Here is a 27007-nt window from a genome sequence, read left to right as displayed (position 1 = left end):
TGTCCCCTGACCCCGCTGTCCCCGGCATTCCCGGGGGACAATCCCGGAGCGCTCCGGATGGGAACTGGCGCCGTTCCCTGTCCCCTGTCCCCGTGGAAAGGGACACGGAGCTCGGGATGGGGACAGGAGGGACAGGGCTGGATGTTCCCAGGATGGGAGGGGTGGGATTGGGGTTGGGATGGGATTGGGATTGGGATTGGGATTGGGATTGGGATTGGGATGGGATTGGGATTGGGGTTGGGATTGGGATTGGGAATGGGATTGGGATGGGATGGGGTTGGGAATGGGATTGGGATTGGGATTGGGATTGGGATGGGATTGGGATTGGGATTGGGATTGGGATTGGGATTGGGATTGGGATTGGGATGGGATTGGGATGGGATTGGGATGGGATGGGATGGGATGGGATGGGATGGGATGGGATGGGATGGGATGGGATGGGATGGGGTGGGGTGGGATGGGATAGGAAGGAATTGGGATTGTTTGGGATGAGATGGATGGGATGGAGCTGAGATGGGATAGGAGGGATAGGATCAGATTGGGATAAAATAGGATGAGAGAGATGGATGGATGGAATAGGATTGGGATGGGAAGGAATTGGGATGATTTGGGATCAGATGGATGGCTGGAATTGGGATGGGATGGGATGGGATGGGATGGGATGGGATGGGATGGGATGGGATGGGAATCAGTTGGGATCAAATGGGATAAAATGGATGGGATGGAGCTGAGACGATTTGGGATCAGACGGGATGAGAAGAAATTAAATAGGGAGGAAATTGACGGGGATGGGACAGAACTGAAATGGGATGGGAAGGAATTGGGGTGCAATGGGATGGGACGGGAAGAAACTGGGATAATTCAGGATTGGATGGATCTAGTGGAATTGGGATGAGATGGGATGGGATGAGAAATTACATGGGATGGGAAGGGAAGGGAAGGGAAGGGAAGGGAAGGGAAGGGAAGGGAAGGGAAGGGAAGGGAAGGGAAGGGAAGGGAAGGGAAGGGAAGGGAAGGGAAGGGAAGGGAAGGGAAGGGAAGGGAAGGGAAGGAAAGGAAAGGAAAGGAAAGGAAAGGAAAGGAAAGGAAAGGAAAGGAAAGGAAAGGAAAGGAAAGGAAAGGAAAGGAAAGGAAAGGAAAGGAAAGGAAAGGAAAGGAAAGGAAAGGAAAGGAAAGGAAAGGAAAGGAAAGGAAAGGAAAGGCCCCTCCCCCACCCCTCCCCGTTTCCATGGCAACGCCCCCCGCACCTCCCCACCGCCCACAAGGGGGCGCCCCGCGGCGCGCGCGCCCTTCCTCATTGGCCGCCCGCCCCTTAGCCCCGCCCACAGACTCCGCCCCTTAGCAACAATCCCGCCCCTTAGCAACGCCCGTTAAGCACCGCCCGGGGCGTGGCCTGGAGGCGTGACCGGCGTGCGCGCCCACCAATGGGAGGGCGAGGTGGGGGCGCGCCAGCCAATGGCGGCGAGGGGGCGTGTCCCCGCAGCGGGAAGCGGGCAGCGGGAGCGGCGGGGTGAGCGGGGCGCGGCGGCACCGGGGGGACACGGGGGACACGGGGGGACACGGGGGGACACGGGGGGACACCGGGGACAGCCGGGGGCGGCAGAGCGGCCGGGGCAGCCCCGCGGGCCGCGGGTGATGGCGGAGGTGAAGCGGGCTGGGGAAAGGGGGGTGGGGACGATCGGCCGCGCTGTCCCCTCGCGGTGTCACCTGTCACCCCCATCCTCAGCCCGGGGACACCTCTCGGTCACCCCCCCACCCAGCATGGCTTGAGGCGCCCCCAAATCCATGGGGTTCCCCCTTGGGAGAGGCTCCCCCCTTGCGTTCCCGCTCGGTTTTCTTTTATCCCGGTTTTTTTTCCCCGAATTTTTGGGGTTTCTCCCGGCGTTTTGGGGTTTCCACTTCCCAGTCCCTGCCGGCATTCCCGGTGCCATGCGGCGATCCCAAGAAGGAGGAGGAGGTTTGACCCTCCAATTCCATCCCGGGGATTTTTTTTTTTTTTCTTTTTTTTTGGGATGTCACATCCCGAATTCCCGGCCGGCGGTGGCGTTTATCCCGGGAAAAACGACTGGGGAAAGGCTCCGGCTCTGGGATCTGATCTCCCGTTTATCCCGGGAAAAACGATTTGGGAAAGGCTCCAAGTTTGGGATCAGCGCTGGGAATCTGGAAAAAAAAATCCCAAACCTCGGGGGCGTTTTTTGGGGGGAAAAGGGGGAAACTGAGGCACGCGCGGCGGAGGGAATTCCCTAATTCCCTCTTTTCCCGGGGATTTGGGATGGGGGAATGCCCATTCCAGGCCCTGGCGCTGCCGCTGGCTCCTCCCCGCCACCTCGGGGCCACCTCGGGGCCACCTCGGTCCCCGCAATGGGACGGGAATATGGGACGGAGTTGGAGCCTTCCCATTCCCGCAGAATTCCCGGACGATGCCCCCCGGCCGCTGAAAGTGGGGACAGCGACATCGCCGGACGGCGCCGGGGACAGATGGCGACGGCCGGCAAGGGTGAGTCCCGCATCCCGGGATTTGGGGTTTTCCCGGAGCTTTTGGGGCCCCTCTGTTCCCATCCCGGGATTTGGGGTTTTCCCGGAGCTTTTCTGTCCCTGTTCCCCCCCTCTGTCGCTCTCCAGGGATTTGAGGGACCCCAAAAGCGCTTTTTGGGATGAGACAAATCCCGAGGAATCTTTGTGGGATTCCGCTCTGGGAATTTCCCTGGGAATGGGGCCGGGACAGCCCCAGGAGGTTCCCAGGAAAAAAAGGGGTTGGGGACATCTTGGAGGGGACCCTGAGGGTCCAGTGGGTTCTGATCCCAGAAATCCCAGATCCAGGGGATTCCCTGCTCCCAGAAATCCCTGATCCTATAAGTCCCAGATCCAAGGGATTCCCTGATCCCACAAATCTCAAATCCCATAAATCCCAGATCCAGGGAATTCCCTGATCCCATAAATCCCTGATCCAGCAGATTCCCTGATCCCCAAAGTCTTGGATCCAGAAGATTCCCTGATCCCCAAAGTCTTGGATCCAGAAGATTCCCAGATCCCATAAATCCCCGATCCAGGGGATTCCCTGCTCCCAGAAATCTCAAATCCAAGGGAATCCCAGATCCCAAAAATCCCAGATCCAGGTGATTCTGTGATCTCAGAAATCCCAGATCACATAAATCCCAAATCCAAAGGAATCCCCGATCCCACAAATCCCAGATCCCACAAACCCCAGATCCCATAAATCCCAAATCCAAGGGAATCCCTGATCCCACACATCCCTGATCCCACAAATTCCCGATCCCCGGCTGCCACCCCTGCCTGTCCCTGCTGTCCCCTGCCGAGGCCACCCCAAGTCACCGAGCTGGGTCACCCCAAATCCCGGCCCACCCCAATTCCCAATTCCCAATTCCCAATCCCCCCTTCCTCCCACTCTTCCCAAGGCCCCGCGCCCCCTCGGCCGAATGTCCCCAAGTGCCACCGGGGTGACAAACTCGGGATTATCCAGGCTTGGGATCGGGATTCCCGGGCTGGGACCGGGATTTGGGATTTGGGATTTGGGATCCGCGCGGGTCCCTCGGCATCGCCACGGCGCCACCCAGGAGGGTCCCCCGCGTGTCCCCCCGCGTGTCCCCACGCTGTCACCGTGTCCCCCGCTGTCCCCCCGGACTTTGGGCCCGAACAATGGCCGGGCCCTAAACCCGGGCTCATTAAACCCGGGCTCATTAAACCCGGCTCATTAAACCCGGCTCATTAAACCCCGGGATTCCCGGCGCTGCCGGCACAAAGAGCCTTTTCTTCGGGCGACAAGGGAGGCGACAATCTGCTGCTGGCGGCGATGACAATCTGCTGCCAGCTGGGAGCGGGCTCGGCGGGGGGAGCAGGAGGAGGAGGAGGAGGAGGAGGAGGAGGAGGAGGAGGAAGGGGCGGATTTTGCGTGGAAGCGGCGCACGTGGAAAATCCCACGGGATTTGGGCCGCCCCGGGGACAGCGCTGTCCCCCAGCTGGTGGCAGGGCCCCGGCGCTGCCAGGTGGCCTGTCCTGCTGGCCTTGTCGCAGCCGTGTCACCTGCCCTGTGTCACCTTCCCGGGGCACCGCTCGGCCCGGGGAGGGAGCGGAGTCTGCCGAGCCTGGGGACACCTGGGGACACTTGGGGACACTTGGGGACCCTCTGGGCATGGGCTGGTGGCACTTCCACACTCTCCCCCCCCTTCTCACCTGTCCCCTGCCCCATGTCCCCATGTCCCCAGCCTGTGTCACTTGTCCTAAGGACATCACAGGAGCGAGTGGAGTCTGCCGAGCCTGGGGACACCTGGGGACACTTGGGGACACTTAGGGACCCTCTGGGCATGGGCTGGTGGCACTTCCACACTTTTCCCCCTTCTCACCTGTGTCCCCATGTCCCCAGCCTGTGTCAATTGTCCTAAGGACATCACAGGAGGGAGCAGAGTCTGCCGAGCCTGGGGATGCTTGGGCACACTTGGGGACACTTGGGGACACTTGGGGACCTCTTGGCATGGTCCGTTGGCAGGTCCCTGCTCGGAGAGGAGCTGGCTGTCCCCACAGCAGCTGTCCCAGGTGACACCGGGAGGGGGTGACAGGGAAGCCTCTCCTGATGCCACCACGCTCCATCCCATGTCCCCAACGTGAGGCCACCTCCCCTGGGGACACGGCTGTGACCGGGGCCTTTGTCACCTGCAGGCAGCAAGAGGAAGGGCGCAGGAGTGCGCTTCACCCCCGAGGGGACCCAGGGCCACCACCAGGAGGGGACACAGGGCCACGTCCACTTCCAGGAGCAGCTGCACGACTCGGCCGTGATGGTGACACAGGACAAGGACGGCCACTTCCTGGTCAAGGTGGGGACAGGGGGACAACGGGGGGATGTCACCCTCCCCTGGGGACTCCGGGGCTCCCAACTCCCCAAAATTCCCGGATTTTGAGGCGTTGCCACCCCAGAATTCCGTGTCATTCCCTAGGGCTGCTCCCGAGGGCACCAACTCCGGATCGCCCCCCAAATCCAGCGCCACATTTGGTGGCTTTGGGGACACGGGGGACACGTGGCACTGTCCCCTCTGCCCCGTTTTGGGGACGCTGGGTCCTCTCTGGATCCCAGCAGGGCCATTCCCAGCTTTTCCCGGTGATCCCGGCCACATTCCCGGGGGTGGCACCGCTCCCGGGGGGGGCGGTGCCAGCGGAGGGGACAAGGAGCCACCCGCGGTGCCACCAACGTGTGGCACCTGCAGCTGCCACCAGCGCTGAGTCAGAGCCTCGTGGCCGGAATTCCATCCCAAAAGCGGCGCTGGCTCCGGGGGCGGCCGCTGTTGTTTTCCCACCGCATGATGAGGGGGTGGCAGTGCCACCCACGGGGACACGGGGACACGGGGAGGGGTCCCTGGTGGGGCTGGGATGTGCCTGGGAAGAGAAGATCCTGCTTGTTTTTCCGGGATAAATCCCAAAATGGGGGGGGAAAAAAAGAGCTTGGGGCTCATCCTGATCCCTTGGGCACTCCCAGGGATCCACAGAAAATTTGGGGATTTCAGCCCAGCCGGGAATTCCTTCCCAAAATCCCACCCCAGATGTCCCCATTCCCTGTGTCCTTGTCCCCAGTCCCTCTCCAGCTCTCCTGGAGCCCCTTCAGGCTCTGGAATGTTCTCCCTGGATCCTTTTCCAGCTGTTTGGGATGGTCCCAGCCCCTGGGGGGATTTTGGGATCCTGGCCCCGGATGTTTTTTCCCTCAGGGATCGTTCCCAGCTCGCTCCCTTCCCAAAATGGATTTTTCCAAGGCTCCGGAGCGCTCTGCTTTTTGTCATGACAGCGGAAAAATTCCATGGGAAGAGGAGCTCCTGCCTTTTCCAGGGACAGCTGGAAAACCTCTCCCTGCTCCTGTGACATCCACGGGTCCTTATTGCCAGAATTTTGTCCCAAAATTCCATCTTTTTCCTGCGGGTTTTTTTCTGGGCAAAATCATCCTGTTTGTTACCTTTTCCTGCTTTATTTCCGAAATTATTTCCTAAATTATCTCCTGTTTATTATTTCCTGCATTTTTTAGGGCACAAATCCCTTCCCCCCAGAGGGATTAGGATACAATTCCCCCTCTCCACGTGCTGTCCCCACCTTCCTGGGGACTCTCCAGTGTCCCTTGTCCCCAAGGGGGGGTGGTGACAACGGTGTCACCCCATATCCCGCTTTTCCAGGTGGGATTCCTGAAGATCCTGCACAAGTACGAGATCACCTTCCTGCTGCCCCCCATGCCGAGCCTGGGCAAGGACATTTGTCCCCTCCCTGTCCCCAACCCCAACCTGCGCATCATCAGTGTCACCCCCCTGCCGGAAGGTACCGTGTCCCCTCCCTGTCCCCATCCTGTCCCCGGCCCTTTTCCAAAGGGGGCACACCCAGGTGTCCCCTCAGTGTCTCGGGGAGGTGACAATTCCTTGTCCTCAGGGACATCCCCGATGTCCCAAACTCCGTTATTTCGTTGTTGGGATTTGTTGGGATGGTTTGTTTGTTGGGATTTTCCTTTCCCGGGGGTCTCTGTGGGTCTGGGGGCTCCAGACACAAGGGACAGGGACAAGGATTGCTCCAAGAGGTGCCACCCTCTGCTTTGGGGACAATGGGGCGCTGCCACATCCGTGGGATCCCGGAGCCTGGGACAGCTGAGCGTCACCCTGGGCTGGGTGGCAATTCCTTGGGGACACGGGCTTCACTCCAGGGACACCACAGGTCCCTGAGGCCACCTCGGTCCCATCCCAGTTGTCCCACAGCCCGTGGATGCTGTTTCCCACATCCCTGTCCCCACGGGGCCATCGGTGTCACCTCCCAGCAGTGGGGACAGGGCTGGGACAGGGCTTTTCCCACCTGCCGCTGGCTGCATCCCAAAAAAGCGCTTTAGGGTTTGTTTGGAGATTCCCAGCAGGGATTGGGATCGGGATCGGGATTGGGGATGGGGGTGGACCAGGATGGGGATCCGGTGTCGGGGTTGGGATTGGAGTTGGGACCAGGAATGGGATTGGGACTGGGATCAGAGCTGGGACTGAGGCTGGGATCAGGCTGGACTGATCAAGGCTGGAATCAGGACTGGGATTTGAGGCAGGATTGGAGCCAAAAGCCGGGATCAGGAGCGGGATCATGACCGGGATCAGGACTGGGATCAGAGCCAGGGTTGGGGCTGGGATCAAGGCTGGAATCGGGACCAGGATTGGAGCCCAGATTGGAGCCACAAACTGGGATCAGGACTGGGATCAGAGCCAGGGTTGGAGCCAGAAGCCAGGATCAGGACTGGGATCAGGATTGGGATTGGGGCTGGGATTAAGGCCAGAATCAGGAGTGGGACAAGGACTGGAATCGGGACTGGGACCAGGATTGAGGCTAAAATTTGGACCAGGATTGGAGCTGGGGTCAGGATTGGAACTGGGATCGGGACTGGAGCTGGGATTGGGATTGGAGCTGGGATTGGGATCAAAACCGGGATCAGGATTGGGGCTGGGATTGGGATCAAAGCCAGGATCGGGATTGGAGCTGGGATCGGGGCCAGGGCCTCTCCGGAGCAGGGGAAAGGAGCCGTGGGGAACCCGTGAGTGGCAGGGGGACAGGCAGGGCAGGGAGGGGACAGGGACAGGCAAGGGCAGGGAGGGGACAGGAAGTGCGGGGAAGGTGCGGGGAGGGCTCAAGAAGGTGCAGAGAGCACAGGGAGGGGCACAGAGGGTAAGGAGGGCACAGGCAGCATGAGGAAGGTGCAGACAGGGTGAGGAGGGCACAGGCGGGACAGGAAGGGTTTAGGGAGGGCAGGGAAAGTTCTGGAAGGTGCAGGCAGGGTGAGGAGGGCACAGAGTGGCACAGGCAGGGTGAGGAAGGTGCAGGCAGGGTGAGGAGGGCTCAGGCAGGGTGACATGGGCACAGGCAGGGTGAGGAGGGCTCAGGCAGGGTGACATGGGCACAGGCAGAGTGAGGAGGGCACAGGCAGGGTGAGGAGGGCTCAGGCAGGGTGAGGAGGGCTCAGGCAGGCACAGACAGGGTGAGGAGGGCACAGGTAGGATGACGATGTCTCAGGCAGGCACAGGCAGGGTGAGGAGGGCACAAGCAGGCACAGGCAGGGTGAGGAGGGCTCAGGCAGGGTGAGGAGGGCTCAGGCAGGGTGAGGAGGGCACAAGCAGGCACAGGCAGGGTGAGGAGGGCACGGGCAGCCCTCGGCAGCTCTCGGTGTCCCCGCTGCCAGGGCACAGCGTGCGCTGCGAGTACATGGCGCACAAGGAGGGCGTGCTGAAGGAGGAGCTGCTCCTGGCCGGACACAGCTCCGGCCCAATCAAGGTCACCGTCCAGGCCCGGGTCATGGGTAAGGGGCTCTGCCCTGGGGGGGTTCTGGGGTGTCCCCTTCCCCCGCCACAGGCCCAGCCACTCTTCCCAGTTGTCCCAGTTCAGACATGGCGCTGTCCCAGCTCTGGGGCACTGCTAAGGAATTGGGCAAAATGGGGGATTTAATCCCAAAAATTCCCCAGCCTGGGGGTTGAGGAGAGCCCTGGGTAGGGGTGAGGGGAGGGGGTGGGGGGTGACCCCAATGTCCCCAGGGCCCCTGTGCCTGGTTGGGCCCCCTTTTGTCCCTGCGACCCCCCCTTGTCTCTGGGATGTCCCCTGTCCCTGGGACCCCTTTGTCATCAGGATCCCCCCATCCCTGGGACTCTCCCTATAAACCCCTTGCTCCCCATGTCCCCCACCCCCTATCCCAGCCACCCCCAGCCCCCCGGGGTTGTCACCACCCCTGGGCAGTGACCACAGCAGTGACAAAGGACAACACATCCCCCACCCACCCAGCCCCAGCATTGCTGCGGGCCTAAAACCCCCCCAAACCCCTTAAAAAGGGGCATTCCAACCCCCCCCCCCCCCACAAAGGGACAGCGAGCTGTCCCCGAGCCGTGTCCCCTGATGTCCCCAGACCGTCACCACGGGACTCCGATGCTCCTGGACGGGGTGCGCTGCGTGGGAGCCGAGCTGGAATACGACTCGGAGCAGAGCGAGTGGCACGGCTTCGACTGACCCCAAACCCCACCCCGGGGGACCCCAAAGTCCCCAAAGCACAGCACGGTCCCCAAAGCGGGCAGGGGGGACCCCGCTTGTTGCTGCTGCCGCTGCTTCGCCCTCACCCCACAGCCCCGGGGGGGTTTTGGGGGAATTGTGCCTCTTGGGGTGGGAATTTTCCTCTTTTCTGGGGTGAGGGAGGAATTTTGCCTGTGGAATGTGGGGCGGGAGCGGGGGTCCCCCATGGCTTCAGGGTTGGGGCCATGTCCCCCGGCCATGTCCTTGTGTTGCTGCCAGCGCCTCTTTTTGGGTTTTTTTTTGTTTTTCTCAGATTTTTTCCTGTTTTTTTTCTCTCTTTTCCTTTTTTTTTTCCTCATGGTACAAGGACCAGGAGCAATTTCAGGAGGTTTTATGTGCCTACAAATATATATATATATATATGTATATAAATACAAAGATATCTTACATGCCTGGGGAGGGGGGGTTAAAGTACAAAATCCCACCTTGGGAAGGATTAAAATCCCACTGGGAATGGGCTGGGAGCCCAGATCCCCTCCATGAACCTGCCCAGAGGGACAGGGGACACCCCTGGGTGGAAAATCCCAAAGAGTCCTCGTTCGGGATGGGGAGGGGTCATGAGGCCAATTCCAGTTAAAGGAAGATGGGAGAGGGTGGGGACAGGGACTGGGGTCCCCAGGATAAGGAGGGGGTCTCACTCTGGGAGGGAATCAATGGTGCCAGGTCCTGGCATGGTCCCCACAGTGACAGGAGGTCTCAGCTGGGGTGGAAATCGATGGTGGCATCTCCAGGAAGGTTTCCGTTGGACAGGAAGTCCATGGTGGTAGGTCCCACTGGTCCCCATGATGTTGGCGGGGTCTCAGCTAGAAATGAAGTTGATGGTGGCATCTCCCAAGGCCCCTCAGTTGGACAGGAAGTTGATGGTGGCAGCTCCTGGGGGTGTCCCCACAATGACAGGGACTCTCAGTTGGACAGGATTCAGTGCTGGCAGATCCCAGGATGGCCTCAGTTGAAGGTGAAGTCAGTGGTGGCATCTCCCAGTGGTCCCCACAATGGTAGTCCCCATGTCAGTTGGACAGGAAGTCAGTGGTGGCATTTCCAGGGAGGTCTCATTTGGACCAGAAGTCAATCGTGTCAGATTCCAGGGATGTCCCCACAATGCCAGGGCCCCTCAGTTGGAGAGCAAGTCAAGGGTGGCAGATCCTGGAGGTGTCCCCATGATGACAGAGGGTCTCAGTTGGAGATTAATTCAATGGTGGAGTCTCCAGGAAGGTCTCAGTTGGACAGGAAGTAGATGGTGGCACATCCTGGCTAGTCTCAGTTGCACAGGAAGACAATGGTGGCATGTCCCAGAGTCCCCTCAGTTGGACAGGATATTGATGGTGCCCCATCATGGGGGCCCCTCAATTGGACAGGAAGTCAATGGTGGCGCATCCCAGGGGCCCCTCAATTGGACAGGAAGTCAATGGTGGCACATCCTGGGTAGTGCCATTTGGACAGGAAGTCGATGGTGGCACATCCTGGGTAGTCCCATTTGGACAGGAAGTCGATGGTGGCACATCCTGGGTAGTCCCATTTGGACAGGAAGTCGATGGTGGCACATCCTGGGTAGTCCCATTTGGACAGGAAGCTGATGGTGGCACATCCTGGGTAGTCCCATTTGGACAGGAAGTCAATGGTGGCACATCCCAGGGGCCGCTCAGTTGGACAGGAAGTCAATGGTGGCACATTCCAGGGGCCCCTCAATTGGACAGGAAGTCAATGGTGGCCTTCACGCTGCGTGCCGTGCGCGTGTCCAGCGCCGTCACCTTGATCTCGGTGTCCCCGAACTGCATGCTGGTGCGGATCTCGCGCCGGCCCCGCGCCGGGCCCACGTCCCCCGTGTCCCCCAGCTCCAGGCTGATGGTGCCGCACTTCCTGACGCCGGGGTCGGTGATGTACACCACGTCATCGGTGTCACAGCAGTAGATGTTGATGATGGTCCGGCGCTGGCCGGGCCGGGCGGGGCAGTAGCTCCGCTGGACCACCTCGCCCAACGCCACCGACTGGTCCACGGTCACGAACTTCTCAAAGATGTCGGTGCACCAGTTCTTGCCCTCCTTGACCAGCAGCTTCTCCCGGGGGTGCTTGCCCTCCACGAACTTGTTGAGGACCCCCACGCCGTAGGTGAGCGGGGAGCGGCGCACCCGCACCACGCCGGGGTCCAGGCCGAAGAGCACGGCCCCTTTGAGGATGGTCAGCCCCACATCCTGCGGGACGATGACCCGGCAGCAGTGGCCGAAGGCGGCCTGCACCGCCCGCTGCAGCATGGCCGACTCGGCGAAGCCACCCACCAGGAACAGGAATTTGATGCCGTGGACCTCCGGTTTCTTCAGGAGGGTGTCTGGAGCGGGGATAAAAGGGGAGGTTTGGGGTTGGGATGGTGGAGAAGAGGTGTGGGGAAGGGGTGGGGGTGATGGCATGCCAGGGATTAGGGGAGTCCAGGAATGGGGGCAGTTCCAGGTACAGAATGGGGCCGAGGGACAGGGAGGATCTCAGGACAAGGGGGGTTCCAGGGACAGGAAGGGTTTTAGGGATAAAAGGTTTCCAGGGACAATGAGAGTTCCAGGGACAAAAGGTTTCCAGGGAAAGTGGGGGTTCCAGGGACAAGGGCTGGTCCTAGGGACAATGGGGATTCCAGGGATAAAAGGTTCCCAGGGACAATGGGGATTCCAGGGACAAGGAATGGGGTATCCAGGAATGGGGGATCCCAGAGACAAGGTGGGTTCCAGGGATGGAGGGGGTTCCAGAGACAGGGGTGGTCCCAGGGACAAAAGGGGTTCCAGGGACAGGGGAGGTGCCGGGGATGAAGGGGGGTCCCAGGCACAGGAGCAGGGTCACAGGGATAAAGGGGATCCCAGGGTGTGGGATAGTCCCAGGGATGGGGGGGATCTCTCAGGCAGGGGATGGTCCCAAGGATGGGGGGCTCATAGGGACAGGGATGGTCCCAGGAACAGGAATGATTCCAGGGATGAAGGGGCTCCCAGGAATAGGGGGCATCCCGCAGGGATGGGAATGATCCCAGGAATGGGGGGGCTCCCAGTAACAGGGAAGGTCCCAGGGATGGGGAGTGATCCCAGGGACAGGGGGTGGGACAGGGACAGAGGTTCCCCATGGATGGGCGTGTCCCCAGGCCCCACCGATGTGCTGGATGATGTGGGTGATGGTTGGCTGGAACAGCTCGTTCATGGCCTCTGGGGACATCCGCAGCATCCCTTGGGACGACCACTTCACCAGGTTGACACTGGGGACACACAGGAGACCCGGGGGTGACCAAGAACTCTCACCTGGTCCTTCCCTGCCCTCTCCCCTCCCACCCTCTCCCACCTTCCCCCCCTCTCTTGCCCTCTCCCACCCCAGTGTCACTCCCACCGTGTCCCCACGCTCCCGAGATGTCCCCAAGCCGCGTCACCCCTCACTTGCTCTTGCGGAGCGCGGTCTCCACGTTGTGGCCGCGGTGTTTGCGATAAAAGTCGATGAAGGAGAAGGGCAGGGAGATGTTGAGGGGGCTGGAGCGGCTCGGGGCTGCAGCGCGCTTCCGTGCCTCGAAGGCGATGGTCAGGTCCACCCAGGCTGCCGGACGCTTGGCCTTGAAGGTGGCGATGAAATCGTCCCCAAATATGTGGCACAGAAGCTTCTCAAAGGCCAGGTCCACGCCCACGGCCCCGTAGGGACCTCCTGCGGGACAAGGGTGGGGTCAGGAGGTGGCCCCATGGTAGCCGTGTCCCCATGGCAGCCATGTCCCCCATCACCACGTTCTCCCACATCTCCATGTCCCTATGTCCCCTACATTCCCATGTCCCCGTGTCCCCCATCCCCATGCCTCTGTGTCTCCTATGTCCCCCATCCTGATGTCCTCATGTCCCCCTTCACTGTGTTCCCCATATCCTCCATGTCCCCGTGTCCCCCCAACACCATATCCTCATATCTCCCACATTCCCGTGTCCCCATGTCCTTCATCTCCACGTCCTTGTCTCCCCCATGTCCCACATCCCCACGTCCCTGCGTCACCCACATCTCCATGTCCCATTCCCTCATATCCTGAGGTCCCCACACATCCCCGTGGTACCCCTATGTGCCCACATGTCCCCATGTCCCCCATCCCAATGCCCTTGTGGCATCCATGTCCCCATGTCCCCCATCCTGATGTCTTTGTGCCATCCCTGTCCCCATGTGCCCCACACACCCCTGTCCCTCCATCCCAGCCCCTTGTCCCTCTGTCCCCCCTCGCCCACCCTCGCCATCCTCCCTGTCCCCCTTGTCCCCCTAATCCACCCGTGTCCCTCCTTGTCCCCTCAGTCCATCCCCCCGCTTCCCTCTGTCCCCTCTCTGTCCCCCTGCACTTCCCCCTCGCGCCACCAGGTGGCGCCACAGCCCCACCCACAACACTTTCGTGGGGCGGGGGCGTCCAAGCCCAGATTTGGGGTCCCAGCCCGGGTTTGGGGTCCCAGCCCGGATTTGGGGCCCAGCCCGGATTTGGGGTCACAGCCCGGGTTTGGGGCCCAACCCGGATTTGGGGTCCCAGGCCGGGTCTGGGGTCACAGCCCGGGTCTGGGGTCCCAGCCCGGGTTTGGGGTCACAGCCCAGATTTGGGGTCCCAGCCGAGGTTTGGAGGCCCAGCCCGGACTTGGAGTCCCAGCCCGGGTTTGGGGTCACATCCCGGGTTTGGGGTCCCAGCCTGGGCTTGGGGTCCCAGCCGGGGTTTGGGGTCCCAGCCTGGGTTTGGGGTTTCAGCCGGCGTTTGGGGTCCCAGCCGGGGTTTGGGGTCCCGGGAGGATCACGGAGCGGAGGAAGAAAGGATGAAAAGGGATCCTCATCCCACCCGAGGCTTTGTAGAGCTCCTTCAGCGTCCCCTGCGGCTTCTCGATCTGGTGCACGGTCAAATCCACCGTGCCCCCGCCACAATCGGCCACGATGTACCTGTCACCTGCGGGGGGACAGCGACAGGGTGGCGGTCCTGAGTGACCCGCGGGGTGGCAGCAGCCGCGGGGACACAGGGCTGCGTTTTCCCGGGGAAAAGTAAATTTTAACCAAAATATTGGGAATTGGGGTGGGTGGAGAGACGAAGGGATGGGGATGTGGCAGGGAGACCCCGCCCGTCCATGCGGTCAAGGGACAGACCCCAACGTGTCACCCCCACGGCAGGAGCACCCTTGGGTGCTTGGGGGTGGCTCTGCCACGAAGGCGACATCCAGGGGGACGCCGGGATCTGGGAATCTCCAGTGGGGACCCCCACCCTTGTCCCCCCCTCATACCTGCCTGCATCTCCGACCAGAGCTCGCCCACTCCCGACTCCACCAGGAAGGTGCGGCTGTGCCGGGATCGCCGGAGCTGCTCCCGGGCTGGGGGACAGAGCCGGGGGTCGGCAGCGGGGTCAGGATCCCCCCATATCCATGGGATCCACCCCATTTCCGTGGGATCCACCCCATTACCCAGGATCCGCCCCATTCCCGCTGTGGGGTCCGTACTGGGAGCACTGGTGACCGCTCCCCTCCAGCCAGGACCCCAGTATGACCCAGCTCCACCATGGACGGGCTGATCCAGCTTTCCCTGCTGCCATCCCAAAGGATCCCACCGGATCCCATGGGATCACCCTGTGCCCACCCTGGGCGATGCCACCTCCGGCCCAGACCCCACAGCCCGGGTGGGGTTTCCTCTGCTCCCCCCGTCCCAGGGACATCAAAGCTGCCCGGAAGGGCCGGGATGAGTTGGGAAAGGTGGGGTTGTCCCGGGATATTTTTGGCACGTGGATAATTCCTCATGCTTGGGGTCAGCTCGAGCGACCCCATAAATCCCCCACGGAACACCAAATCTCCATCTGGGATCGCCACCAGTGCGTCCCAGTTCTGGGGCTTGGTCCCTGCTGGGCAAACTGGGGCTGTCCCAGTAAAGCCCAGGATCCCACCCACGGGGGGACAGTCCCTGGAGGTGGCCCAGGGACACGGGGTGGTGGCCAAGGTGGCAGGAAGGGGACACAGCTTGGAGGTTCATGGAAAAGCAGGAAAAAATGCCCTGGATTTGGGGAGGGGGGAATGGGGGGGTCTGGGAATGGGGAGGTCTGGGGACAGGAGGTCTCTGGGAATGGGGTTTCTGGGAATGGGGTTTCTGGGGACGGGAAGTCTGAGGGAATGGGATTTCTGGGAATGGGGTCTCTGGGGATGGGGTTTCTGCCAATGAGGGGGGTGTGTCTGGGGATGAGGACTTCTGGGAACAGGGGATCTCTGGGAAGGCTGGGGGATCTCTGGGAACAGGGGTCTCTGGGAAGGGGGTTTCTAGCAATGGGGGGTGATCTCTGGGGACAGAAATCCCCCAGAGACTCCCTGGGAATGGGGTCTCCAGGGACTTCCCCAGCCATGGCAGCTGATGGACCCTCCAGACCTGGCATGCAGGGCTGGATCCCATTCCCTTCTTCTCCAGCCCCTGGCCCTGTCCCGACCCCACTCCCTGCTCCTCCAGCCCCCGGCCTTGTCCCGACCCCATTCCCTGCTCCTCCAGCCCCCAGCCCTATCCCGACTCCCTTCCCTGCACCCCTCACCCTGCCGGAAGCTGGAGTCGATGGTTTGGGGGGGCTCGGCCCCGTTGGCCGGGGGGCGGCAGCTCAGCTCGATCAGTTGGTGCAGCCGCAGCTTCCGGCAGTAAATGGAGGCGGCCTCGGGCTCCAGCGCGATCAGCAGCTGCTCCGGTGTCTCCGGGGACACCAGCCCGGCCTGCGGGGACACGCGGTGACAGGGCGGGGAGGGGACGGGGACTGCGGGTTCCCGGGTGTGTCCCCAGCCCCTTGGTGCTCACACGGATCTGGGATTGTGGAATGCGGGAGGACCCAACAATCGCCAATATCTGAATATTCACCCAAAATCTGACCAATCAACCGCCCAACTTGTGACCCAACAGATCAACCAACAGCCCAAGCACGCAACCAACCAACCAATGACCTGACCACCAAACCAACCATGCAACCAACTACCCGACCAACCAATGACCTCTCTGCCCAACTAATCATCCAACCAACCACACAACCAATGACCTCACCACCAAACCAGCCACCAAACCAACAACCTGAACACCAAACCAACCATCCAACCAACCACCCAACCAATGACTTGACCACCAAACCAGCCATCCAACCAACCAACCAACCAACCACCCAACCAACCAACCAATGACCTCACCACCTAACCTACCACCCAATGACTTGACCACCAAACCAATCACCCAACCACTCAACCAGCCAACCACCCAATTACCCAACCAATGACCTGAGCACCCAACCAATCACCCAAGCAACCACCCAACCAATCAACTGCTCAATCCTCCAACCACTCAACGAATGACCCAGTAACCAATGAACCAACCAATGTCCTGAACACCAAACCAAGCACTCATCCGACCAACCAACAGCTCAACCAATGACCCAACCACCAAACCAGTCACCCAGCCAATGGCCAAACTGCTCAGCCAGCCACCCAACCAGCCTCCCAACCAATGACCCACCCATTCAACCAACCAATCAACTGCTCAACCAACACATCGACCAACAACCCAACCACTCAACCAGACAACTGCTCAACCAATGACCTGAGCACCAAACCAACCACCCAACCACTGAACAATTCAACCAACCACCCAACCATCCACTTAACCACCTACCTGGCAAATTATCCACCCGCTCACCCAACAGCTTTTGGTCGGTTTTGGTTGGAAGGACCTTAAATCCCATCCCACTTCCACCCCATCCACGGCAGGGACACCTCCCATTATCCCAGGTGGATCCAACCCCAGTGTCCAACCTGGCCTTGGACACTGCCAGGAATCCAGGGGCAGCCACAACAAATCTGGGAATTCCAGCCCAGTCCCTCCACACCCTCCCAGCCAGGAACTTCCTCCAATATCCCACCTAACGCTAGCCTCTGGCAGTGGGAATTCAGTTTGAGGGAGGAAGGGGATACCCCAGAGACCACAACCCCTGTGAGGGTCACCACGTGGTCACCCTCCGGAGTCCCCCCACCTTGTAGGCTGCTTCCCGCATGAACTGCTTGGCCGGCTGCTTCCAGATGGCCGGCACGGTGAGGACCCAGCGGATGGCATCGTTCTCGGGCAGGGATGGGCACTGGTCCTTCAGCTCCTGCCAGGGGACAAGCAGGAGGTGACACCTGGGGACTCCCGGTGAATCATGGAATGGCTTGGGTTGGGAGGGACCTTAAATCCCATCCAGATCCACCAGGGACACCTCCTGCTATCCCAGGTCACTCCAAGCTCCAATGTCCAACCTGGCCTTGGACACTCCCAGGGATAGGGCAGCCACAGGTCCTCTGGGAATTCCATTCCAGGGCCTCCCCACCCTCACATGGAATGCACGGAGAAGACACAGAGGATTCCATTTGGGAAGGAGGAGGAGGGATGGAGGTGGCCCCACCTGCACCGCGTGCTGCTTGAAGAAGCGCAGCGCATGGGCGAACACCTCCAGCGCCGGCATCTTCTTCCCGTTGACAGCTTCCAGCTCGGTTTTCATGGTCAGATCCTGCCGGGAACAGCAAATGGATCACACCAGGGGCTGGGAGGTGGCCAAGGGAATTTGCTCAGGCACCTGAAGGTATGTGCAGCCACATCCACCCACCCTGGAGCAGCTCGGATGGGAGAACCTCAAATTCACCCCCTAAAATGGGCTAAAATGGGTTTTTCCCCAACATTTCATTTCCCAGCCTGGCCAGGATCCCCCTGAGAACACCAGGAACACCAGAATGAGAGCAGGGACTCACGCTGGTGCTGTGGATCTTCATCTTAAACTTCTCGAAGTAGAACCACTCGCGGGCCTCCTCGGGGTCCAGGTCGTGGTAGTAATCGCGGGCGGTGTAGCCGAAGCTGTGGAATGTCCCCTCTGGGGTCAGCAGGAGGCTGGTGGGGGTCTTCTGGTTGGCCACGCCCGGGTCCCCCCCCTCCCATTTCCTGCAAAAAGGAGCCAGAGTAGATGAACTTCCAGGGAATGGGTCCTGCCAGGTTTAGTTTGTTTCTATGGGTGTGGTCTGAAGGACCTTAAAGGGGGACAAAGGAGGAGGGGTGATCCTGCTCCATCCTCCGAGGAATTTCATGGAGTTCCAGACTGGTTTGGGTTGGGAGGGACCTGGAAGACCACTGAGTGCCACCCCCTGCCTTGGCAGGGATCCCACCCACTATTCCAGGTGGCTCCAAGCCCATCCAGCCTGGCCTTGGACACTGCCAGGGATCCAGGGGCAGCCACAGCAAATCTGAGAATTCCATTCCAGCCAGCAATTCCTTCCAAAAGTCCCAGCCCAATCTCCCCTTTCCCAGTGGCAGCCATTCCCTGTGTCCTGACCCTCCATCCTTTGTCCCCAGTCCCTCTGCAGCTCTCTTGGAGCCTCTTCAGGGACTCTGAGAATTCCCTGGAATTTTCCCTTCTCCAGGTGAACATTCCCAGCTCTCCCAGCCTGGCTCCAGAGCAGAGGTGCTCCAGCCCTTAGAGTATCCTCACCCCACACCTTCCAACCACTGCTTCCAGGAACCATCTCCCACCAACCCAGCTTCTGACCATTTTGGGGCCATAAAAGTCCTTTCCCTGCTCTGGCAGGTCCTCACCTCATCATGTGGATGGCCTCGGGGTCGCTGGTGAAGCTGAAGGCGTAACCGCTGGAGGTGGTGCCAAAGTCGATGGCCACCACCACGGAGAAGGACGGGGCCTGCTGGGAACGCGCCTCGCTCCGCTGGAAGGCAAGGAACGGGATCAGGCACTCAGCTGGGACTGGGGGATTCCAGAAAAGCAGTAAAAACCCCAGGAACTCGTTCATTTTCCCAGGATTTTTCCTGGATTTTCACCCAGGTTGGTGATTTCCTGATGGGTGATTCTTCTTACACATCTTCAACTGTATTGGGAAAAGTGTCTCCTATATTCCATGGGGTGGCTGCTGTCGTTCCCAAAGGCAGTTCCCATGGGACACAGGGATTTGGGCAGCCCTGGAGAGGGATGGATGCCCATGGGAGCAGCCAGGGTTGTTGGGGGCTCCTGTTTTTATTGTTGAGCCCCCCTCACTTGGACCCTAAAATTGGAGCCAAGATTCCCAAAAACCTTCCCTGTGTCTGGGCTCAGTCCAAGGGCATTGTCCCAGGTGTCCCCAAAGGTCACTGAACCCAAACCATTCCCTTCTTCCCATCTTGGATGAGGTGACATCATCCCAGGTGTCACCCAGCTGAAAATCCCCCTGGCCCAGGCATTTTGGGATGTTCCCACTGCTGCTCCCACACTTTTCCTGTCCCCACTCCGTGTCCCTTCCCTCCAGGGCTGTCCCCGTGCCGAAGAAGCCGTAAGGATGTGACAAGACCCTGTCCCTATGTCACCACGGGAAGCTGAAAGCCTCGTTAACTTGTAATGTCCTCAGATTTGATAAGTGAGGACACGAGCTGGCCGGGAAAAATGCCGGGATCAGCAGGGAAGAGGCGGCTGGCGCAGGAATGTGCAGGGACAAGGAACTGCAGGGAGGATCCGGCTCTGGAACGCGGCCTCCCACACCCGGTGGGCCTGGGTGAGGGCAGGAGTTTTGTGGGGTTAAACTTTTCCTGGTGGGTCATTCCAGAGCTGGAAAACCCCTCCATCCCAAAAATCCCATGGATAGAGGCCCTGGGGATAGACTGACCCATCCTGTGGGACTGGGGGGATGGAGACTGGACTGGGAGGGGGAGCAGGAACTGGGGAAGGACCAGAGGAGGAAAGGACAGGGGGACGGACCCCAATGGTCTCACTGGGACCTCACAACTGCCTTACTGGGAGCCCTATAATGGTCTTACTGGGACCCCAAATCTGCCTTACTGGGAACCCCACAATGGCCATACTGGGACCCCAAATCTGCCTGTCTGGAAACCCCATAATGGCCTTACTGGGAGACCCCAAATCTGCCTTACTGGGAACCCCAGAATGGCCATACTGGGACCCCAAAACTGCCTTACTGGGAACACCATAATGGTCTTACTGGGGACCCCACAATGGCCATACTCAGACTTCATAACAACCTTACTGGGAATCCCATATTGGCTTTACTGGGGACCCCATAATGGCCTTACTGGGACCCCACATCTGCCTTACTGGGAACCCCAGAATGGCCTTACTGGGAGACCCCAAATCTGCCTTACTGGGAACCCCATAATGGCCATACTGGGACCCCAAAACTGCCTTACTGGGACCCCAAAATGGCCTTACTGGGAACCCCATAATGGCCTTACTGGGAAGCCCAAAACTGCCTTACTGGGAACCCCAGAATGGCCTTACTGGGACCCCAAATTGCCTTACTGGGAGCCCCATAATGGCCTTACTGGGAAGCCCAAAACTGCCTTACTGGGAAGCCCAAAACTGCCTTACTGGGACCCCAAATTGCCTTACTGGGAGCCCCACAACGGCCTCACTGGTCCCGCCGTGGTCCCGCTGGTCCCGCACTCACCGGTGACTGGGACGGCGTCAGGGGGGCGATGCTGCAGCTGTCGTGGGGTGTCCCCGGGGAGCCGGGCGGGGACGGCGTCGGGCACCGCTCGCCGTTGGCACCTGGGGACACGGACGAGAGAGTCTGGGGGACCCCAAAATCCCTTCCCCATGGAGAGACCACCCGGGACATCCCAATGGAGATGGATCCACGTGGGAAGGGATCCCAGCCCTTCCCAAATCCTTCCCCAAGGAGAGAGCACCCGGGACATCCCAATGGAGATGGATCTGGGGTGGATGTGGTGTTGGAGGGGACAGAGTCTCTGTGGGGTCTCCAGAAGTGGAGTTCATAAAATCATGGAATTGTGGGATGGTTGGAATTGGGAAGGTCCCCAAATCCCATCCAGTGCCACCCCATCCATGGGCAGAGACACCTTCTGTTATCCCAGGTGGATCCAACACGGCTTGGACAATTCCAGGGATGAATCCAAGAGGACATTTCCAGGGGAAGCTGCTCCAGGCCAGCAGCTGGAAGGTCTGGATTCAGTAGGAATCCAAAAAAACTTGGAAAGAAGGAAAGGAAGTGTCTGTGGTTCAAATCCATGGAGAACCAGCGAGGGAGGGTGGGTCCAGCTCAGACCCTCGGCCACATTCCAGAACATCCTGGTTTTCTGGAGACCCTGGAATTTCCTGCATGAGCCCGTGGTAATCCCAAAATCTGGGGGTGGGGATCATGGGCACAGCAGATTTTCCCTCCTCCTCTTCCTCCTCCAGGAGCCACCACACATCCCTGTCCCCTCCAGCAGCAGAATTCCAGCCCCGGGGACCCCGATGATCCCAGAATCGGGATGGGGAGAGCCCCAGGGTCCCCGCCCCACACCGGGGACACGGGGCTGTCCCGCCCGCGCTGCCCCGGGCACCTGGCTCCAATTAGCAGCCGGTATTAATTAATCACCGCCCACGAAAGAGCCGCTGGAGCGGCTCCAGCTGGAAGGAGCTGGGGGAGCTGACGGGGCGGCTTTCCCAAGGGGTTGGGACGGGATAAAGTGTTGGGAATGGGGTGTGAGGTCCGGGCAGTGACACCAGCAAGGAAGGGACTGTCCGCCCTAAAACCTGAGCTTTGGGATTGCCGATCCTGCCGGGATCCTGCCGAGATCCTGCCGGGATCGGGGTCGTGGGAGCAGGGGTGAGCAGTGCCCACCCCCAGCCGGGCTCTGGAGAGATTTGGGAACAGAGGAGGCTCCGTAGTTGGAGGGATTTGGGAACAGAGGAGGCTCCGTGGTTGGAGGGATTTGGGAACAGCAGAGGATCCTCCGGGAAGAACAAAACTCCTTCTCCCCTTCGCCGGTGTCCGGACAAACCCACCCCAGCTCCCAGTGCCACCAGTTTGCCCTGGGACAGCCACTGGGACACCCTTGGGAAGCTCAGGAGCCCTAAGGAATGCTCTGGGATCCCCCAACGGCAGCAGCCGTGGGATTGGGATTGGGATTGGTCTGATCCCGACTTTGTGTCTGGGCAAGAGCCACATCACAGAGTTGGGGACAGTGCTTGCCGTGTCCCCCCACGCCGGGCTGTGCTGGTGACACGTCTGCTGTCCCCACCACCCGCTCCCTAAGTGCCTTTCCCTGTATCCGTGTCTGTCCCATAAATATTTGATCCCAGACAAATGGGAACGGCCTCTGCGCTGCCTCCGCGTGCGACAGAGCCGGGGGGAACGGTGACCCCCCGGGGGCTCTGGGGAGCCTTGGACATGAAACCTCATTCCTGAGGAGAAGGATCGGGGTCGGGGGGGAATTCCTGCCGCGGCCTCCGCATCCCTGGATTTGGGATGGCGGGAGCAGGTTTGGGATGGCAGGAGGAGGTTTGGGATGGCAAGATGAGGTTTGGGATGGCAGGAGGAGGTTTGGGATGGCAAGATGAGGTTTGGGATGGCAGGAGCCCGTTTGGGATGGTGGGATCAGGTTTGGGAAGGCAGGATGAGGTTTGAGATGGAAGGTTCAGGTTTGGGATGGCGGGATGAGGTTTGGGATGGCAGGATCAGGTTTGGGATGGCGGGACAGGGTTTGGGATGGCAAGATGAGGTTTGGAATGGCAGGCTTGGGTTTGGGATGGCAGGATGAGGTTTGGGATGGTGGGATGAGGTTTGGGATGGTGGGATGAGGTTTGGGATGGTGAGATCAGCTTTGGGATAGCGGGATCAGGTTTGGGATGGCAGGATGAGGTTTGGGATGGCAGGATCAGGTTTAGGATGGTGGGATCAGGTTTGGGATGGTGGGATGGGGTTTGGGATGGCAGGATCGGGTTTGGGAAGGCAGGATGAGGTTCAGGATGGAAGGCTCAGGTTTGGGATGGCAGGATCAGTTTTGGAATGGCAGGAGGAGGTTTGGGATGGCGGTATCAGGTTTGGGATGGCAGGATTGGTTTTGGGATGGCAGGATGAGGTGTGGGATTGAAGGATCAGGTTTGGGATGGCAGGATGAGATTTGGGATGGCGGGATGGGGTTTGGGATGGGGGGATCAGGTTTGGGATGGCAGAATCAGGTTTGGGAAGGCAGGATGAGGTTCGGGATGGCGGGATCAGGTTTGGGATGGCAGGATCGGGTTTGGGATGGGGGGATCGGGTTTGGGATGGCAGGATGAGGTGTGGGATTGAAGAATCAGGTTTGGGATGGCGGGATCAGGTTTGGGATGGGGGGATCGGGTTTGGGATGGCGGGATCAGGTTTGGGATGGCAGGATCAGGTTTGGGATGGCAGGATGGGGTTTGGGATGGCAGGATTGGGTTTGGGATGGCAGGATGATATGTGGGATTGAAGGATCAGGTTTGGGATGGCAGGATGGAGTTTGGGATGGCAGGATGGGGTTTGGGATGGCAGGATTGGGTTTGGGATGGCGGGATCAGGTTTGGGATGGCAGGATTGGGTTTGGGATGGCGGGATCAGGTTTGGGATGGCAGGATCAGGTTTGGGATGGGGGGATCGGGTTTGGGATGGCAGGATGAGGTGTGGGATTGAAGAATCAGGTTTGGGATGGCAGGATCAGGTTTGGGATGGGGGGATCGGGTTTGGGATGGCAGGATCAGGTTTGGGATGGCAGGATCAGGTTTGGGATGGCAGGATGGAGTTTGGGATGGCAGGATGGGGTTTGGGATGGCAGGATTGGGTTTGGGATGGCGGGATCAGGTTTGGGATGGCAGGATTGGGTTTGGGATGGCGGGATCAGGTTTGGGATGGCAGGATCAGGTTTGGGATGGTGGGATCAGGTTTCCTCCCACAGCTGGTTCTGGTTCCCCTCCACTGGAGCTGTGGAGGGGACACAGAGCGGGGACAGCAAGGGACCCGGACACGGAATGATCATCTGGGAGGGCAGGGGACATCTCAGCCAGTGTCACCCCTTGAGGACATCCTTACTCATCCGCAGGCTCTGCATCCCGGGCTCCAGCAGCATCGCCATGGCCTCGCTGCCCGCCTGGAAAAGGAAGGGACAAAATCCATCCCTGCGTCCCCTCCGTGGCACGGGGTGCCCACAGTGTCCCCTCAGTGTCCCCTCGGTGTCACCCCAGCCTTGACCCCCCCAAAACCCACACCAGGGACGAGGCTGGGGTTTGTAGGGTTGGCAGGAGGGGACCCCAAATCCCAGCTCACAACGGGGTGTGGCCGTCCCAGTTTGGGGCACACGTGACTGTCACCATCCACGGTGTCCCCGGCTGTCACAGCCACTGCGGGGACAGGGACCCGAGTTCCTGTCACCGAGCAGGTCGGACAGATGTGCAGGACACAGATGTGCAGGGTGGAAATCGCTGTTCCTGCACATTTTTACCCTCAACCAAAACCCTTTTTTTGAGGGGGCTCGTTTAGGAAAAATCCCAATTTATTTTCGAAGCATGGTGGCCAAAGGGATCCTGGCTCTTCCCAGGGATTATAACCCGGCCTGGACCAGCTCCAAATCTTCTTCCCAGGATAACACCCCAGCTCCTGGCTCCCTTCCCGAGGCCACAGCCTCCCGCCACCCCCGAGCCCCCCAGCCCGCCCCGGCCGCTCTCATCCCACAAATCCAGAGGCTCGGGATAGGGCTGAGCTCATCGGGAGAGGCCTCACCGCCAGCCAAACCCACCCACGAGCTGCCGGCCCCACAGCCTCCCCTCTTCCCAAAAAAATCCCCTCGGGATGCCAACGGCAGGTGGGGAGGCTTTCCCTGGAGTGGGGGGTCCAGCTCTGGCCACCCCGGAGCTGTGGGCAGGGGAGGCCGTGCTGGTGGCCCTGGGGTGTCACACGGCGGGTCCTGCGGGTGGTCCAGGGGTTTTTCCACCAAAATGGGGCTTTTCCACCAAAATGGGGCTTTCCAGGAGGTTTTCCTGCAGGAAATTAGCCCCCAGCTCTGGGATTTGTGTCCTTTTCCAGCTGCCTGGGGCTCAGCTCGTGGTTTTGGGTGTGCAGGGATGTCCCAAATGTCCCCAACCCCGCGGCCTGAGCTCCCACATCCCACAGGAGCCAGAGGGACACGCCAGCCCTTGGTGGCTCCGTGGCTTCCTTCCCTGTCCCTCCACGGCCGTGGGGGTCCAGGGGGTCACTCTGGGGTCTGTGCTGACCCTCAGGCTCCAAAATCCTCCTTCTGCAGGGCTGGCAGGGGTGGCTGATGGCCACCTTTGTCCCCAAGGTGCCATTCCCCTCCCAGGCGAGCAGGGTGGGCGGCCTCAAGCCCCCGAGTGTCCCCCAGCACCGGGCAGTGACCACGCCGTTGTCACCCAGGGGACCAAGCCCCGACTCCGGGGGTCCCTCCCGGGGCAGGATCCCGGTGGCTGCCGGGCTCCCTCCAGCCGGAGCAGCGATTTTGAGGATTTTCCACCATTTCCGCCTCTGTGGGGGCTCACGGAAACGGGGAAAGGAAACAAAGTTTGGGAGGGGATCAGGGTGGAGCAGCCAGGAGCGACACCGGGGCTGTGGCACGGCCAAGAGCGGCACGGGGACACCGGCTTGGCCGGGCAGCGTGTCCCCAAAACTCGGGGTGTCCCCACAACTCGGGGTGTCCCCACAACTCGGGGTGACCCCTCAACTCGGGGTGACCCCGCGGGACACCTGGGAGGCTCAGGGCAGCTGTGGGGCTCCGATCCAGATGTGCTGGGACAGAAGGAGCTGTTTGTCCCCACATCCCCGCTGTGCCAGGGCTGAGCGTGGCTCTGGGGCTGGGGACACCCCAAATCCTCCCCGGGAGCTGTTGGGGTTCCCTGGAGCCCTTCCCTGTCCCCTCGGCCGTGGTTGGGACACAGGAGCCACCCAGGGGTGTCCCCTGCACGGTGCTGGCACTTTGTGGCGCTGTCCCTGTGGTGTCCCCAGTGGTCCCAGCGGTGTCCCCCAGGACAGGGCACACGGGGACAGTGTCCGAGCGTCCATCCCCCTCCCCCCGTGCCCACAGCCCCCCCATTCCCATTGGAAAGAGGCCTGGTCACCCCCCGGTGTCCCCAAACCGGGCAGGGACCCCAGGGGCGGTGCCACCCTCACCTGGGCCAGGGGACAGCGCTGTCCCCCACGTCCCCAGGCCCTGCTGTCGCCCCGCTCCCGCCACCCCCGCCGGCCACTCACCGCTGTGGGGGAGGACACGGGTTGGGGACAGCCCCCGCTTTGTCCCCCGGGCTGTGTCCCGCGGGCTGGCCGCTCTGTCCCCGCGGCTCTGTCCCCGCGGCTCTGTCCCCGCGGCTCTGTCCCCGGCGGGGCCCCGCGCAGCCCCCCGCGCTCCGGCTTCCTCCCACTCCCTGTCCCGGCCCAGGCAGCGCCTCAAATTGCAATTCCAGCTGCAGATGTGGGAGCGGGAGCGGCGGGAGGAGGAGGAGGAGGAGGAGGAGGAGGAGGAGGAGGCAGGGCCAGCCCCAGTCCCGCCGGCAGCGGAACCTCCGCTCCCGCCCGGCCACGGCCACCGAGGGGGGACGAGGGTCCCAAACGGGACACGGCACCCCCAGACCCCCGCAGTGTCCCCTGAATTTGTGTAAATCGCTCTGCCGCCTTTGTCACTGCGCGTGTCGCGGGTGGCATCGGCTCTGTCCCCACATCCAGCCCCGTCCCGGCTCCAGAGCGCGGGGTTATCCCGGGATTCTCCTCCCCGGGGTCCTTCCCATTCCCAAAGGGGGATCCTGGATCCGGGAAGCAGAGCCGGAGGGTCCCGAGAGTGGGATCTGATCCGGGGATCCCAGATTTGGGATCAGAGCTGGGAGATCCCGAGGGTGGGATCTGATCCGGGGATCCCAGATTTGGGATCAGAGCTGGGAGATCCCGAGGGTGGGATCTGATCCGGGGATCCCAGATTTGGGATCAGAGCTGGGAGATCCCGAGGGTGGGACCTGATCCGGGGGATCCCAGATTTGGGATCCAGATCTGGGATCAGATCTATGAGACCCCAAGGGAAGGAGGCACGCAAAGGGTCTGTCCTGTCGTTCCCAAAAATCTCCACAATGGGAAGAATCCACCCGTGGGAGCCTCAGAAGCACAGGCAGAACATTGGGATTGTTCCCAAAATAATCAAGATATTTGGGATCACGGTGTTGAGGTAGCTGGGAGTG

At 60.8% G+C, this 27007-nt stretch overlaps 2 protein-coding genes and 1 long non-coding RNA gene across 4 annotated transcripts in view; 1 reads left to right on the top strand and 2 right to left on the bottom strand.

Moving 5' to 3' along the window:
- LOC135299762 (uncharacterized) overlaps positions 1-27007 on the bottom strand; it is a 200255-nt gene that overhangs the window by 48508 nt on the left and 124740 nt on the right. The window lies entirely within an intron of this gene.
- On the top strand, positions 1375-9434 carry ADISSP (adipose secreted signaling protein). 2 transcript variants are annotated; one of them, XM_064419157.1, is made up of 6 exons: positions 1375-1510; positions 2409-2497; positions 4675-4829; positions 6168-6306; positions 8186-8302; positions 8900-9434. In XM_064419157.1, the coding sequence occupies exons 1-6, from the start codon at positions 1425-1427 to the stop codon at positions 8998-9000; spliced, it is 687 nt and encodes a 228-aa protein (XP_064275227.1). In that variant the 5' UTR covers positions 1375-1424; the 3' UTR covers positions 9001-9434. The 2 variants fall into 2 exon arrangements, with proteins under 2 accessions (XP_064275227.1, XP_064275228.1); XM_064419158.1 differs by lacking the exon at positions 1375-1510 and adding an exon at positions 1583-1644.
- Positions 9376-26250, bottom strand: HSPA12B (heat shock protein family A (Hsp70) member 12B). Its single transcript, XM_064419156.1, has 13 exons — positions 26037-26250; positions 23868-23925; positions 20481-20581; positions 18631-18755; positions 17796-17982; positions 17453-17557; positions 17045-17161; positions 15575-15746; positions 14295-14381; positions 13862-13966; positions 12459-12717; positions 12180-12283; positions 9376-11383 (listed from the first exon to the last, which is right to left on the bottom strand). The coding sequence occupies exons 2-13, from the start codon at positions 23908-23910 to the stop codon at positions 10743-10745; spliced, it is 2046 nt and encodes a 681-aa protein (XP_064275226.1). The 5' UTR covers positions 23911-23925; positions 26037-26250; the 3' UTR covers positions 9376-10742.

Source organism: Passer domesticus, chromosome 4, assembly GCF_036417665.1.
Source record: "Passer domesticus isolate bPasDom1 chromosome 4, bPasDom1.hap1, whole genome shotgun sequence".
NCBI classification, from domain to species: Eukaryota; Metazoa; Chordata; class Aves; order Passeriformes; family Passeridae; genus Passer; species Passer domesticus.
The sequence above is the reverse complement of the archived record's forward strand: the minus strand, read 5'-3'. Positions and strand labels throughout refer to the sequence as shown.

Bases quoted from the DNA above. Each gene is read 5' to 3' on its own strand.
- ADISSP (XM_064419157.1), top strand. From the start codon at position 1,425: ATGGGAGGGCGAGGTGGGGGCGCGCCAGCCAATGGCGGCGAGGGGGCG. The intron at 1,511-2,408 runs GTGAGCGGGGCG...CCATTCCCGCAG, and splicing joins CGGGCAGCGGGAGCGGCGGG to AATTCCCGGACGATGCCCCC. The intron at 6,307-8,185 runs GTACCGTGTCCC...CCCCGCTGCCAG, and splicing joins TGTCACCCCCCTGCCGGAAG to GGCACAGCGTGCGCTGCGAG.
- HSPA12B (XM_064419156.1), bottom strand. From the start codon at position 23,910: ATGGCGATGCTGCTGGAGCCCGGGATGCAGAGCCTGCGGATGA. The intron at 13,967-14,294 runs GTATGAGGGGGG...GTCCCCCCGCAG, and splicing joins CTGGTCGGAGATGCAGGCAG to GTGACAGGTACATCGTGGCC. The intron at 12,284-12,458 runs GTGAGGGGTGAC...GTGTGTCCCCAG, and splicing joins ACCGCGCTCCGCAAGAGCAA to TGTCAACCTGGTGAAGTGGT.